Below are 13530 nucleotides of genomic sequence, written 5' to 3'. Positions count from 1 at the left end.
GCCAGCCAACTATAAACTGAAACCTCTAAATTCTTTTCTTCCTTTAACCTTCAGTGTCTGGTATTTTAGACCTAAGAAAAGTAACTAAGACACTATACTTCCAAATCTGAAATTTGATCTTTTCTGGGGCTGGCATTATACTATAGGATACATTCAGTGCTGACCAGTGACAGCAAGCCACAGTTCTCAGCCTTCCACACCCATCTCAAGGTTAAGCTGCAGCTTTCTGTGTTACAAAGCTATGGAGATGAAGTAGGTTAGGCACTGTTTAACATAACAGTATTTGCAAATTGTGATGGGGCTTGTAAGAATGGAGCCCCATTGTAAGTGAAAGAACTGGTTCCACACACCAGTACAAATGTTTTACCACTGAGGTAAAATCAAAAGCTAGAAAAGCAATTTATTGTTCAAAAAAATTCAAGAAGTGTTTTAAAACTTTTAATAGATGTCTCTTTGAATACAGTAGCTGAATATAAATATAATACTATTTCAAATTCTTTCCAGATAATTTTTCCTGCTTAAAGAATAAATCTAACCAGTATTCTTCAATCAAGTGCTATTAATTATTTGGTAACTCATAAAGAAACAATGGATACACAGAAAAAAACAAAAAAAAAATCACTAGAGATAATGAAGTTAGAGCACTTGATTCTCAGAACAGCATGTGGTAAATACAGATAAATACTTTGAGTTCAAAAGAAACAAACTTCACAGCATAAATTCCTCCTTTAACAACTGAAGTTTTGAAATAGAAATGAGTATGAAAAAACGATGTCCCAAATTATACAAATGCTGAGTAAATGGTTTCTTTTTGGGGCGCACAGACACAAAGACATTGGAATTTGGAGGTTCTGCTTAAGAAAAAAATTATTTCTTAGAGATTTACAGGTTCTTTGAACATAGTATCAACAACAATGTGGTGGCAAACATCTGTAATCCCACCTACTGAGGAGACTAAAGTAGAAGGCAAGTTCATGCCCAAATTGAGCTACTTACTAAGAAGTTGTCTCAAAGTAAAATTTAAACAGGGCTCAGGAAGCCGCTCAGTTGATGGTGCACAAAACTAGTTTGAACATTAAGAATGTTCTTGTGTCAAAGACACCCAGAAGTACCAGAAACCATACAGGCAGAGAATAAAGAAAGCTCCTCACCACCTCTGCTACCCCATAAACTAGGTATATCTCTTGGGAGTCAAGGATGTAGCAAGCTGAAGTAAAGGTCTACTGACCAGGAATCCCAGCAACTGCACCAGTGAGCAGTCTGCTGGCTCACTCTTAAAACATGTACACAACATTTAATAATTCATATACATTATGAATGAATGCTTGCTATCAAAAGAACATACTATCAATTCTAACATTCTCAAACAAGAATGCTATCAAATTCCTACATCCATGGCCTTAAGGATTACCATTTTAAAACTTCCATTATTCAGATACCCAAAAATCTATCACCAAACTCTAAGGATTTATAGGGGCATGGGTCTGTACACAATACAACAGCATTGCAGCATCATTAGGTCTTCTGGCCGATCCTGACTAGGATTTAAAATTCCTTAAAGGACAAATTCCCCTGAGAAACAGGTCAAGGATGGAGGTCCAAAAAGAGTGAAAAAACTGATAAGGAAAAACACCAATATCGACCCATGTCACTGTAGCTCAAAAGAGGCAGAAATAGCTGACAGGCAGAGCACAGAGAAAGCCAAGTGGACAAAGCCTGAAACAGCCACCCTTCTCCATATACAAGATATAAGCATGAAAGCAGAAGGGGGGCCTAACTTTGGGGACAACTTCTATGCACTAAAACACACACACAACATACATATATGTGTACTCATTGTAGGGTCACTATATTACACACACACACACACACATATGTGTACTCATTGTAGGGTCACTATATTACACACACACACACACATATGTGTACTCATTGTAGGGTCACTATATTACACACACACACACACACACACACATATGTGTGTACTCATTGTAGGGTCACTATATTATCCACACACACACACACACACACACACACACACACACACGTGTGTGTGTACTCATTGTAGGGTCACTATATTATCCACTGTTGACTCACTGTATTCATCATAAAATTACTGACTTCAAGAGACATCCACATGACCCCTCACTAAGTCCAAGACAACCATGAATAAGACACTCCTTGCTAATTAGCTGCCAACCCCCAAGAGAAGGTATTGAAAAGTAGGTCAGGGACAACTGAAACAGAAAAATACTGAACACAAAGAGGTACCAAGAAGTCAAGCCAGTTATGACAAGTTCCAAGGAGTGCGAGGGCTTCTGACCCTCTAAAAGTAGCTGTGAACTAAGGGCCCATGGGTAGGTAATGACCTTTCTACTTCCCCCTACTCCTTTTTTTTTTTTTTGTAGTTCCATTTATTTTTTGAGACAGCCTCTTGCTATGTAGTCCAGGATGGCTTGGAACTCATCATTTTCCTGTCTCAGCCTCCTGAATGCTGGAATTAAAGGCGTGTGCCACCATTTTAGCCCTGTTCATAATTAGACAATAGAGAGCTATCTATCCTCTCTATTCACCCCTTTCCTTAAACTTTGTGTCTTTATGAACTAGATTCTATAATATTGCTTGGGAAGTTCTGTACTCATAAGAGAGCTTCGGATATGCATTTGTTGGTTGAATCTGTTACTTCGCTGTTACTAGGCCAAGCACTGGCAAGAAGCTCTTGGAATTTTAGCACCTAAAATGCTTCTGCCTGTTTAATTACATACCTATCTCTCTTAATAAATCATAAATGAAAAAGGGTATAGAGCAGATCTGACTTGTTTGACAAATATATATGTTTAGTATGTTTTTGTGTATACAGAGATTGTACACAAGTTGACTGTGTGGTACAAACCTGTGATTCCAGTACTCAAAGAAAGAGCTTAAGTTCACAGCCTGAGCACATAGGGAAACCCTATTTTATAATTTTACAGTAATAACTAGACCGATTGTATATTCAACAGCTTTTAATCTAAGAAACACTGACATTTAGCTACCAAGAGAATGTTTTCTTTTTCCTTATTGCCTAGTGTTTAAATCCAATGATAGTTTATTTTACATAACCACTTTAAATCTATAGAGAAAAGTCTGCTCTACAGCAAAATCAAACGTTATAACTTTCTTAGGATTTCATCAAAAATTCAACTGGGTTTCAACCAACACCTCCATAAAACATGCACACTTCCTATTACAATGAGGTTTCAACAATGAACACTGATTGTCCAGATATACTCAAAATATTTTTAATTCTTATACATTGTTAACTTAGAATATTTATTTTTAAAATAGATGCAGATGATTAGTTTTCCTTTAAAAGACCTGCTACTATCAAGAAATAAGAAATATGAAGCCCATAGTCAAACAGCTGTAGAAAAATAGACAAAATAATAGTTGTACAAATATCCTAGAGAAATAGCATTTAAAAAATTCAACCAAAATATTACATGGTCACAGTAACAGCATCACTGGTAAATTTGACACTAATTTCTAGAAGACATTTAGGGTAAACAAAGATATAGCAGTACTACCATCACCACCTCTGCCATCAAAACTGATTTACAAAACAATGCAATGCAAATGTTATGTAACTGTTTCAATGGGAGAAATGATCTCCAATTTAAAATTATCAAGAAAATTGTTAACAAGGGGATTCATGAGATTTACAAGTGGAAATAAAGTAAGATAATACAAAGGTTGCAGGGGAGGCCATGAGCAACCAAAGCAGCTCAAAAGTAGAGGTACACAGATCTCTACAGATCCTATATTTGGGAGAATGCTACTCAATCAAATTATTGAAATTAATACAAAATACACCAAGGATACTTAGTTTGCAGATAAGCTGAATATTCTTGAATGAGACTTTACTATCTCTAGAGAAGAAACTAAAATTAAGTACATGAAATTTTTCATATACGTACACATATATGTGCATGTACACACATATATCTCTTTACAAAAGTGTCTATAAACAAACAATTATAAACAAACTATAAACAAACAATTGTGCCTTAAAATGTACAGGCTAAGGGACATTCTGTTTATTAAAACTACCTAACAAAATAAGTTTTACCTGCCGGCAATCTCATTTGAAGAGTCAGTAATAAAATATAGTTCTGAAAACAAAAGCTAAATTCACATGTTGCAACATACAAGGAAGATAAGGAAAATCAGTAAAAATGTGAAAACCATACCAAATAAAAGGAATAGCAACGGGAACCAAATGTATTTAAATCTGAGGGGAAAAAAAAAAAAAAAAAAACACTGTAACAGTACTCTTCCAGTAGATACACAGTTACAAAAAAAGGGGGAAGAAATAACTTTATATATGAACCTGACACTAAGACATACTAACCACATGTTACAGGAAAAGATGCCTTAATATATAAGGAGCTATACAAAAGTGGGTGAAATAGATTCTAATATGGCAAGCTTTTTACACAAGAACTTAAACAACAGTGTGCCAAGATGAACTCTGGTGTCACTTTTATGCTATTATCACAAATAAAAGTTCAATGCTAAAAGTATAAAAAAATGAGATTACCTAGGACAACTTGCATTAGCATATCAAAATGGACAACCAAACAACTAAATGCTGTATTCACAGCCATGCCCAGATCAGCCAGGATAACTAAAATTCTTACAAGATAAAAACACGTTTCATTTAGAAAGATAGTATGAAGTGATGCAAAGTTTCATAGGCCCTGTCTGAAAAAGCAGAAGTGCTGTGATATGTATGTGTAAGCACAAAATGAAAACTAGGCACCTGAGGTGGAAAGGTAGCAAATAAGGGATGTTAAATATGCACAGGAATTATAAGGAGGATTGGAGTGGTGGCACAGGCCTTTAATCCCAGCGCTCAGGTGGCTGAGACAGAAAGATGATGAGTTCAAGGCAATCCTGGACTACACAGAGAGAGGCAGTCTCATAAAACAATTACGAATAATTACTGTTAATAGTTACTATAGCCAAACCTCCAACAAGTATGAAGGCCAAACAACCAGTTACTATAAAGTGAAAATACTCTAAAAACTAGGATCAAAAATTAACTAAAAATTAAAGAATTTAACCAGGACTTAAGGAATAGGAAAACTGCTACTTTACCCTGTTAATGATATTTTTAAAAACTTGCTAGAGGCTGAGGATGCAGAGCTCAGTGGCAGAGTACTTGCCTAAGGTAGATAATGCCCTGAGCTCTATTCCCAGTACTGCACATGCAAACAACCAGAACACCACTCTAAAGCTTTCCAAAATTGCAACTATGTCAGAAAATGAAAATGTAACATGTTGCTAATTAATCCAGTATAAGCTACTGATAACTGGAGAGCAATTTCTCAGTCCTTCTTCAAAGCAAGACCCCATCAGTATCTGTGACATTCAGATTTAAAGCAAAACTGGCCGCACAAATATATGAAGTATTCTGAAAACATGAATGGAATATAGAGAACATTTCCTTAGTACAGCCTAAGTAGTTAAGAAATCAATGCAAACAACTTGTAAGAGTTTTATCAGAACATATTTTTAAAATCTTGACTAAAAAACTTAACTTTCTTCTTCTGCTGCTGCTTCTTTTTTTTATTTTTAAGACAGCATTTTATTATGTAGTTCAGGCTGGCCTTGAACTCACTTTGTGGCCCAAAATGGCCTTGAACTCACATGGATGCTCCTGCCTCAGCCTCCCGAGTGCTGGGATTACATGCATGTGCCACCACACCTAAGAACTTGACTTTCAAAGTTAAAAGACTAAAGAAAATAAACCGCAAGCAATAGCACAGTCATTGGCTGTTTCATTCAGTTTACCCCAACTTGCTTTGCTATACCATCTATCACACTACACAGTAGCGGCATCAAACCTCAAAGAATGGGAATGGTGAACTAGTAATGCTAAGGAAAGCATGACACCAAGGCTCATATTTCATCTCAAGATTTTATACCTTTGGCTATGCAGATAAATAAAGGAAAGATGATCCCCCAGAAATCTCTAGAGGACAAATGAAGTAAAAGGTCAACTCACCAATAACCACTTTTCATACCTTCACAATAAGCTATAAGAAAAACATCAACTTTCCACATTAAAACAGTCTTTGTATTTGTGAAAAAAGCTTCATTATCAGTTTCTAAGGATACTTATCTCTCATTATTAATGGATTTGGACATAAACCATACACATTTGGAACAAAAATTCTTAAAAGGCGTCTGGCTAGATTTGGGCATGTTCATACATGAGAACAATCATTAGAATTTAGTTTATCTTCTTGAAGGCTTTTTTTGGGGTGGTGGGGAACACATGGAATAAAAGGAAAGAAGAAAGTGCTTGTTAGCACTACACTGCACAGTTCAATTTCGGTTACCCAGAAGGGTCTGAGGCACTTTTGAAGCACCCAGGAATATGTATGAAGCCTTTTTTTTTTTTAATCTTTCAAGTGACAGCCTTCCCTCTAGCACAATCACTCATAAACTCATTTATATCTTGTCAAATATTTTCTGAACACAAGAGTCAGCAACAGCCACACAGGAAGTCAATGTGATGACGACAGTGGACTCCATCCCTCTCATCACACAAAAGAAAAGGCTGTTGGTTAAAACTCTTGTACAGTAATGGTAAGGAAGTGTATAGGGAAGGGGGGGGGGGAATCCTAGACTGTTCTTCTTGCACCTGGGCTTAGAATTCTTTCTGCTTAGAAAGCACTTCTGTACTTGTAGAAATCTAAACTAAGGTTCAGTTTTGCATGACATATTCTCCTGTCTCCAGAATAAGTCAGGCTCTCCCCTCGACAGCACCTTCGAGGCATGTGAACTCTTTTCAAGCCTACTGAAGTCCCATTTTATATATATATGAACACACCAATAAAGTGGAAAATAAAGACACACACATCCAACTGCCTTAAAGATAGGGATATTCTTGAATCTAATGTAGTGCCTTGCACATACAAGGAATAAGGAAGTGTTTTATGAATGAGTCCACGGCAGGTAGTAAGGTCTAGAGAATGCTCTGTATGAGTGCTCTGGGTTTTTTTTATTTATTTTTTTTTTTTTTTTTTTAAAGACTAGTCAAGTGCAGTAGTGAGAAGGGGGAAAGAGTAGAACAAGGAGTTCAATCTGTACTGACTGTGAACAATCAAGATAACTCACTACCTTCGGACCAGCCGAGTGCTTTGTTTTTAATCCAATACACTAAGAGACTCAGCCACAATCATAGCTATGACAACACTGAATCCAGAGTATGTGCAGATGTTCCTCACCTCATCTACTCCGGCACAAGTTCCAAGTTGGAAAAGAATGAATTTAAATGCGCTGCAGATCCCAATTCTATAAAGCTATAGCATACATATATAGGAGAGATCACTGGTCTTTTCATGTAAATCCAATTATCTGATACATAAAGGTTATTATCTAGGGAAAGAAGGCTGAAGAGGCTGGCCTGGCACAAGACTTACCAGAAAACATGGGAGTGTACAACTTTCAGACACAATCACAAAGGTGTCCTACAGACTGACAAATCTGAAGATGAAGTATCATGCAGACTCCAACTTCAATAAGTTATCTGTACTGTGAATTGAAATTTTCAAACTACAAAATTACACAGAAAACCATCCACAATATCTATAAGGCAGTCTGACTCAGTACATTCCCATCATTGGAGGCTGTGAAAGAAAAAAAAAAAGTCTTCAAATACATACTTCTATGCTGAGACTGGTGGAAAGAGTACGCCTTGCTTCGGTCTGGAGAATAGCTTCTGCTACTGACACTGGAGCCAGATCTGCTGTGTGGAGAGTCCTTTCGGCCTACAGGTGATTCTCGGAAAAAAGGAAGCTCCCTTGTATGAGGAGACCGGTCTCTTGTATAATGGGAAGAGTAGAAACTTCTTCGTCTAAAGCCATCTCTCATGTCCCTTTGAATTAAGAATAAAATAAATTGATTATATTCCACGTATACAAACACAAATGACAAAAGGTCTAATTACTAGTTACTCTTTATGTTGTAATCCTGGCTCTCCAACTGCTGAAATGAGTAAACAAAATGAAAGTATACTGGTGAAATATGATTTGGAATGCATTGTTTTTTCAATGAGTAAGTATAGAGGTACTTTATTTCACACAAGCACAAATTCTAAAATGTGAAAAGCAGAAGCACCTATTTTCTATATCTCTTTTCATTTCTGATAAACCATAACAATATAATACTCTGTGTTCTCAAAAATTAATAATGCACAAGATACCCCAAAAGAAACACTTTAAGATCTATTATTCCCTTCTCAGGAAAGTAGAGATTAAGGGTTCCTAATCTAAGAAGCTCCAAAATTTCAAAATTTTTGCATGGTAACATCATACTCAAAAACTTAAATTTTGGAACATGTGAGATGAGAGATGCTCAACCTGTAAAGTTTCTGCAAATATTCTAAAATCTAAATAACTAAAATCTGAAAAATATCTGGTCCTAAGTATCCCATGGGGTTGTACATCTTGTCTGTGCTCCTGGTTTGTGCCCCACACCCTGCCCAGGGTACCAACTGACAGTGTCTAGAGAATCAAGGTTTGTCATGGGGAGAGGGTAGCACTGGGAGAGAGAGGCCAAGGGTGCTAATAAAACTCCAAATGCCCTGAAATTTCTACACATGCGTGCACGAAAACACGCACATGTGCACACACATACACACACACACACACACACACACACACACCCCAGAAAAGGATTTTGTCCAGAGCTTTAAATACCAAGTTGAGAAATCTTAATATAGACCTGTTAGATTTGTGTCCTGAGTTTGAGCCCTAAAGTACTGGGATTGTTACCCAGTCCTAAATAATCTGGCTGGGCTAAGGGTCCCTTGGACATTTGGGTGGATGGCAGGGTGATCAAGTCTTCACGAGCTTAGCAGGGGCTGTGCTGAGGGACCTCACCAGCTCCATCCCCTGTACTCCCCATCCCGTCACGTGAAGGATGCGCTCCACCATAACCTTCCACAGCGATGTTTCTGCCTGGGCACCAGCCAGTCACAGACTGAAACCTCTGAACTCAGGAGCCAAACTAAACCACTTCCCCATTAAGGGGCAAGTGCTAGGTAATTTTTCAGCAATGAGAAAAGCTAACAAACATAGTACAATCATCACCTATGAACCTCTAGTAAAAGGACACTCAAGCAAATGGAAATTCAATGATGTTTAACAAACACATTTCATATGAAAACAAATGTAACACTAAATTTCAGATATAAGACAAAATAAAACAAAGCCATGGAATTTTTTTCTTTTTGTTGTGTTGGGGGTTCGAACCTAGAGCCTTAAACACATGATGTGGAATTTTAAATCTCAGGAAAGAATTTCACTGTATTAATAGTTCCCACCATATATGTAGGCTGTTGTCCTAAAATTCAATTGAATCTGAGATAGATCACACCTAAATTATACTACCGCTAGACACAAGCATCCCTGAGAAAAATTAAAAAGGAACTAAAATTCACTTATGCTAAATGAACTCCTACAGAACACTAATAACAAAATAAAGTATTAAAAATTCTAAGAGTGAAAACTAGTCACAATTATAGTCATACCAATATCAAAGGTTAGTCAGTGATGAAAAGGTGATAGTAAACAAATACACACAATATATATGTATACAGTCAAGAGTTATGGTGAAACCAGGCGTCATGTATACAGCCGTCATCCTAGAACTTGGAGGCTGAGAAAGGAGGACTGCCCTGCGTTTACGGCCAGCCAGGGCTATATAGTGCGACTTTGTCTCAAAGAACCAAGAAAACAAAGATCTAGAGACTAAGAGTCTACTTAGACAAGAGAAAATAAGTGACACCTTACATGGAGTTACAAATTTTACAGGTACAGGAAAATACCTTTCAGACTCCATGCGAAGTGGTGGACATTTGACTACAAAGTGTGAAAGATAAGGAATGCCAAGCAACTCCCCAGAACTCGAACGAGGCACATTAGTGAAATGATAAAAACTGATTTGAAACCTGAAAGTAAAAGCAAAAGATCCATATTCACAAACATACGGGTTATGTCTGAAGTGGCCAGGTACAGCTATGTAGCCCACTTACCTATCTATAATTAGCTCTGGATCAAGGAGCCACACGGCCACACACTCAGGACCCCTCCTGAAGTTCAAGAGCTATTTTTATTGTTATTTCCAATTAAAACTCTCCTAACCTCATGTGATTCACAACTCCAAGACAACGTTTGTGGAACCACAAAAAAGGGAAGAAAACAAAATTTGAGAGTATGTTTTCTGGGAAGCCATGGAAAGAGTACTCCAAGAAGGAATACTGAGGTTTCCTACATTGAAATCAGATTGGGCCTTACTGAACATTTACCTGGCTCATGGGGGAAGGCCCACCTGCAGAGGCAAGACTGCCTCCCACTGAAAACAAGGCAAAAGGAAGAATACAGTTTCCTACCACCAACGCCAGATGGCAGTAAAGTCACAGCACAATTTGCAATGCCCAGTGTGGCCTGGGGTGGCTGGTGAGAAAGGGATTGTCTGTCCTGCTCTTCCTGTCAGTCTCTGCTACTGCTCACCAGAGGTAGCAAGGAAGTTGGGTAGAAAAGAGATGAGCAAATCAAAAAATTATTTAATCGTATTTTAAACAACTGCAGCTTTAGAACAAAAATCTAGGTTTTTTTTTTCTTTTTTCCCAAAACAGCAAACTGAGCAGCTCATTTTCAGATACAATGGTCCTGCCCACTCATTTTATAAGAAGGTATCTTTTCCTATTTCCAAGAGGAATAACCTCACTAAGAGCCAGCCATTCTCTCCCAACCTCTAAGACTAAGACTGAGACCAAGAGTACTGGTCATTAAATACCACAGATTTCTACCTCCAGAAACATAGGAAAGATCCTCAGTTCCTAACTGTATCGTGCCTCATTTCTTGGAGCACCCACACTGGGTTCTTGACCAAGTCCAATATCTTTACCTGTATAAACAAACTTCATGTCTCTCTTACTTTTCAGCAATGGGGGTCAACAAATCTGAGGACACATTTTTAAAAGAGTGGGTTAAGTGCCTTATTTCAGTCTCAGAGACCATCAGACCCACCAGGAGACATATTCGTATTTGTAAAACAAACACTGCACTAGGCAAATATCCTAAGTGCAATTTTTAATAAAGTGGTAATATTAGCTAACTCACTTCTTCAGGTATTGGCTATGCATAGTGCTGCCCCCACACAACAGACATTGTGGAGAATAACCCTGGCTCGGTGGAAGAAGCCCTGGCTCTAAATGGCACATGTGAGGGGCATGTGAGACCTTATCTGGGTCTTTAGGGGAAGTAAAGATTTAGGTCAGTACCTTCTAAAAGAAGTACTTGTGTCAATGGTGTGACAGAGATATTTTAAGAAGAGCTTGAAGTGAAGCATTTCAAGCTCTGAAAGAAAACGACTTCCAATCCAGATTGATAAACCCTGCAAAACTATCTTCCAAAATTAATGGAGAAACAAGACACTTCTATAACAAGGAACAAATGAAGGAATTCAGGACCACCAAACCAACCATACAAAGAATACGTAAGGACATTCCACAAAGAGATAAAAATGACCATGATTCAAGGGAAAACAGCAGAGGGTAATTACTGAGTGGGGCAGACAGGTGAAGGTAAGAGGAAAGCAGGCAATGGTAGGGGAAAAAAGCATGGCAGAGACAAACCAATGCATGCTGGCTGCAACCGTTAATGTAGATGGCCTCAATTCACCAATTAAAAAAAAACAACACCACAAGGACAGTAGATCAAGAAACAAAATCCACTGGGCATGGTGGCTCATACCTATAACCCCAGCATTAGGGAGGTTTAGGCAGGAGGATCATTGTGAGTTCAAGACCAGCCTAGGCGACAAAGTGAGTTCAAGGCCAGCCTGTACTGCATAGAGAGACCCTGTCTCAAAAAGACAACAAAAAAAAAAGAAAAGAAAAACAACATCAAGTAATATGCAGTATGCAAGAAACATTTAATTCAAAAGGAAATTTGTAGACTAGTAAGTCAAAAGAGAGGAAACAATGGTCCATGTGACAGAGAACCAGAAAAAAACCACGGGTATTTTGCCCATCAATCACAGAATGGATAAGAAAGATACGGCATTTTTATATAATGGAAATTACTCAGCTAAAAACAAGAATAAGCACAAGGCTGTAGGTAAATGGAAGCAACCTGAGATCATGCTCTTGGATGATATGGTTCAGTCACATGGGTGAACATTGTGTTGCCTCCCTAGTATAAAAAATTGAAGGATTTAGTGGGATCTAAAATGTATAATTAATGTTGTGAAAGAGACAGGAGAAGAAATACCTAAAGGGAAGGTGGTAGCCACTGTTAATTTCCTACTATCTTGTTTTAAAACCCTATTACCGTTTGTACTGTTGTTTTGTTCTGCTCTGTTTTGATTTTATTACACCTGATGGTATGGGCAGTTATTTCAAAGATAACCAGATACATTATTAGCCATTACTAATTTTCCATTATCTTGTTTTGAAGCCCAGCATTGCTTGCTTTTATTTTGTTTTTTGTTAAAGAGGATAAAACCGAGAGGGGGAAAAAATAGAATAAAAACAATGAAAACAAACCAGTAAGAGTGATACAGGACTTCAAAACCTTACAAAATCAACAATTTACCGTAAAACCTTTTGTCTTCAAAGTAGCTGAAAATACCTTTGGACATAGTAAAAACTGAACAGAACAGACTACAAACAAAAATAATGAATGCAATAAAGAACTTCAAAACAAGCCAATAGTAGCTGGGGATTAAGTTCAGTGGTGTAAGTGCCTGCCAGGCAAGCCCAAAGTTGTGAGTTCAATCCCCAGTATCAAAAAGAAAAGAAAAGAAAGAAACCAAAACAAAATAAACAAAAAAACCTCAAATCAATAATAAATCCAAAATGGCTACTATACTATGTCTTGTTATCTTTTAAACAGCTGCTCATGCTATCAGATTTAACATAAACAAAAGAGAATAAAACCCAGTGCAACAAAAAAATGAAAATGATTTGGTTTCCAGAAGTCTGCTGACTTCTTTTGTTTTGATTATGTCTGATGATATAAACACCCACTTTAAAAATAAGAAGAGAGCCAGGCGTGGTGGCTCATGCCTGGATCCCAGTACTTGGGAGGGTGAGGTGGGAGGATCGTTGCAAGTGCGAGACCAGCCTAGGCTACAAAGTGAGCTCAAGGCCAGCCTGAACTGCACAGCGAGACCCTGTCTGAAAAAGACAAAAATAAATAAATAAATAAATAAAAATAAGAAGAGACATTGGGTTAGCCATTGTTGATTTCCTATTATCTTGTTCTGAAGTTCTCTATCACGTTCACTGCTTTGTTTTGATTGACTCCATGCTTTCTATTTTGTTTGGCTTTATTACCTTTAAAATTAAAAAAAAAATTAATGAAACTATAAAGAGTAGTCTCTTTACATAACATGAGTAAGGCTGCTCCCTAGAGTAAGAAGGGCTGAGGTCACTGACCATAATGACATGGTATAATAACACTGCATTTC

The 13530-nt window shown here is 37.5% G+C and overlaps 1 protein-coding gene across 15 annotated transcripts in view; it reads right to left on the bottom strand.

Moving 5' to 3' along the window:
• Pphln1 (periphilin 1) overlaps positions 1 to 13530 on the bottom strand; it is a 148045-nt gene that overhangs the window by 69747 nt on the left and 64768 nt on the right. For all 15 annotated transcript variants that reach the window (XM_063254572.1, XM_063254569.1, XM_063254574.1 and 12 more), the window contains one exon: positions 7716 to 7927. In XM_063254572.1, coding sequence (XP_063110642.1) covers positions 7716 to 7927 — 212 coding nt within the window. The remainder of the gene's footprint in view (positions 1 to 7715; positions 7928 to 13530) is intronic.

Source organism: Cavia porcellus, unplaced genomic scaffold, assembly GCF_034190915.1.
Source record: "Cavia porcellus strain 051 isolate PalLab524CR breed Dunkin Hartley unplaced genomic scaffold, mCavPor4.1 scaffold_8, whole genome shotgun sequence".
NCBI classification, from domain to species: Eukaryota; Metazoa; Chordata; class Mammalia; order Rodentia; family Caviidae; genus Cavia; species Cavia porcellus.
Note: the sequence above shows the minus strand (reverse complement) of the source record. Positions and strands in the feature narration are given on the sequence as shown.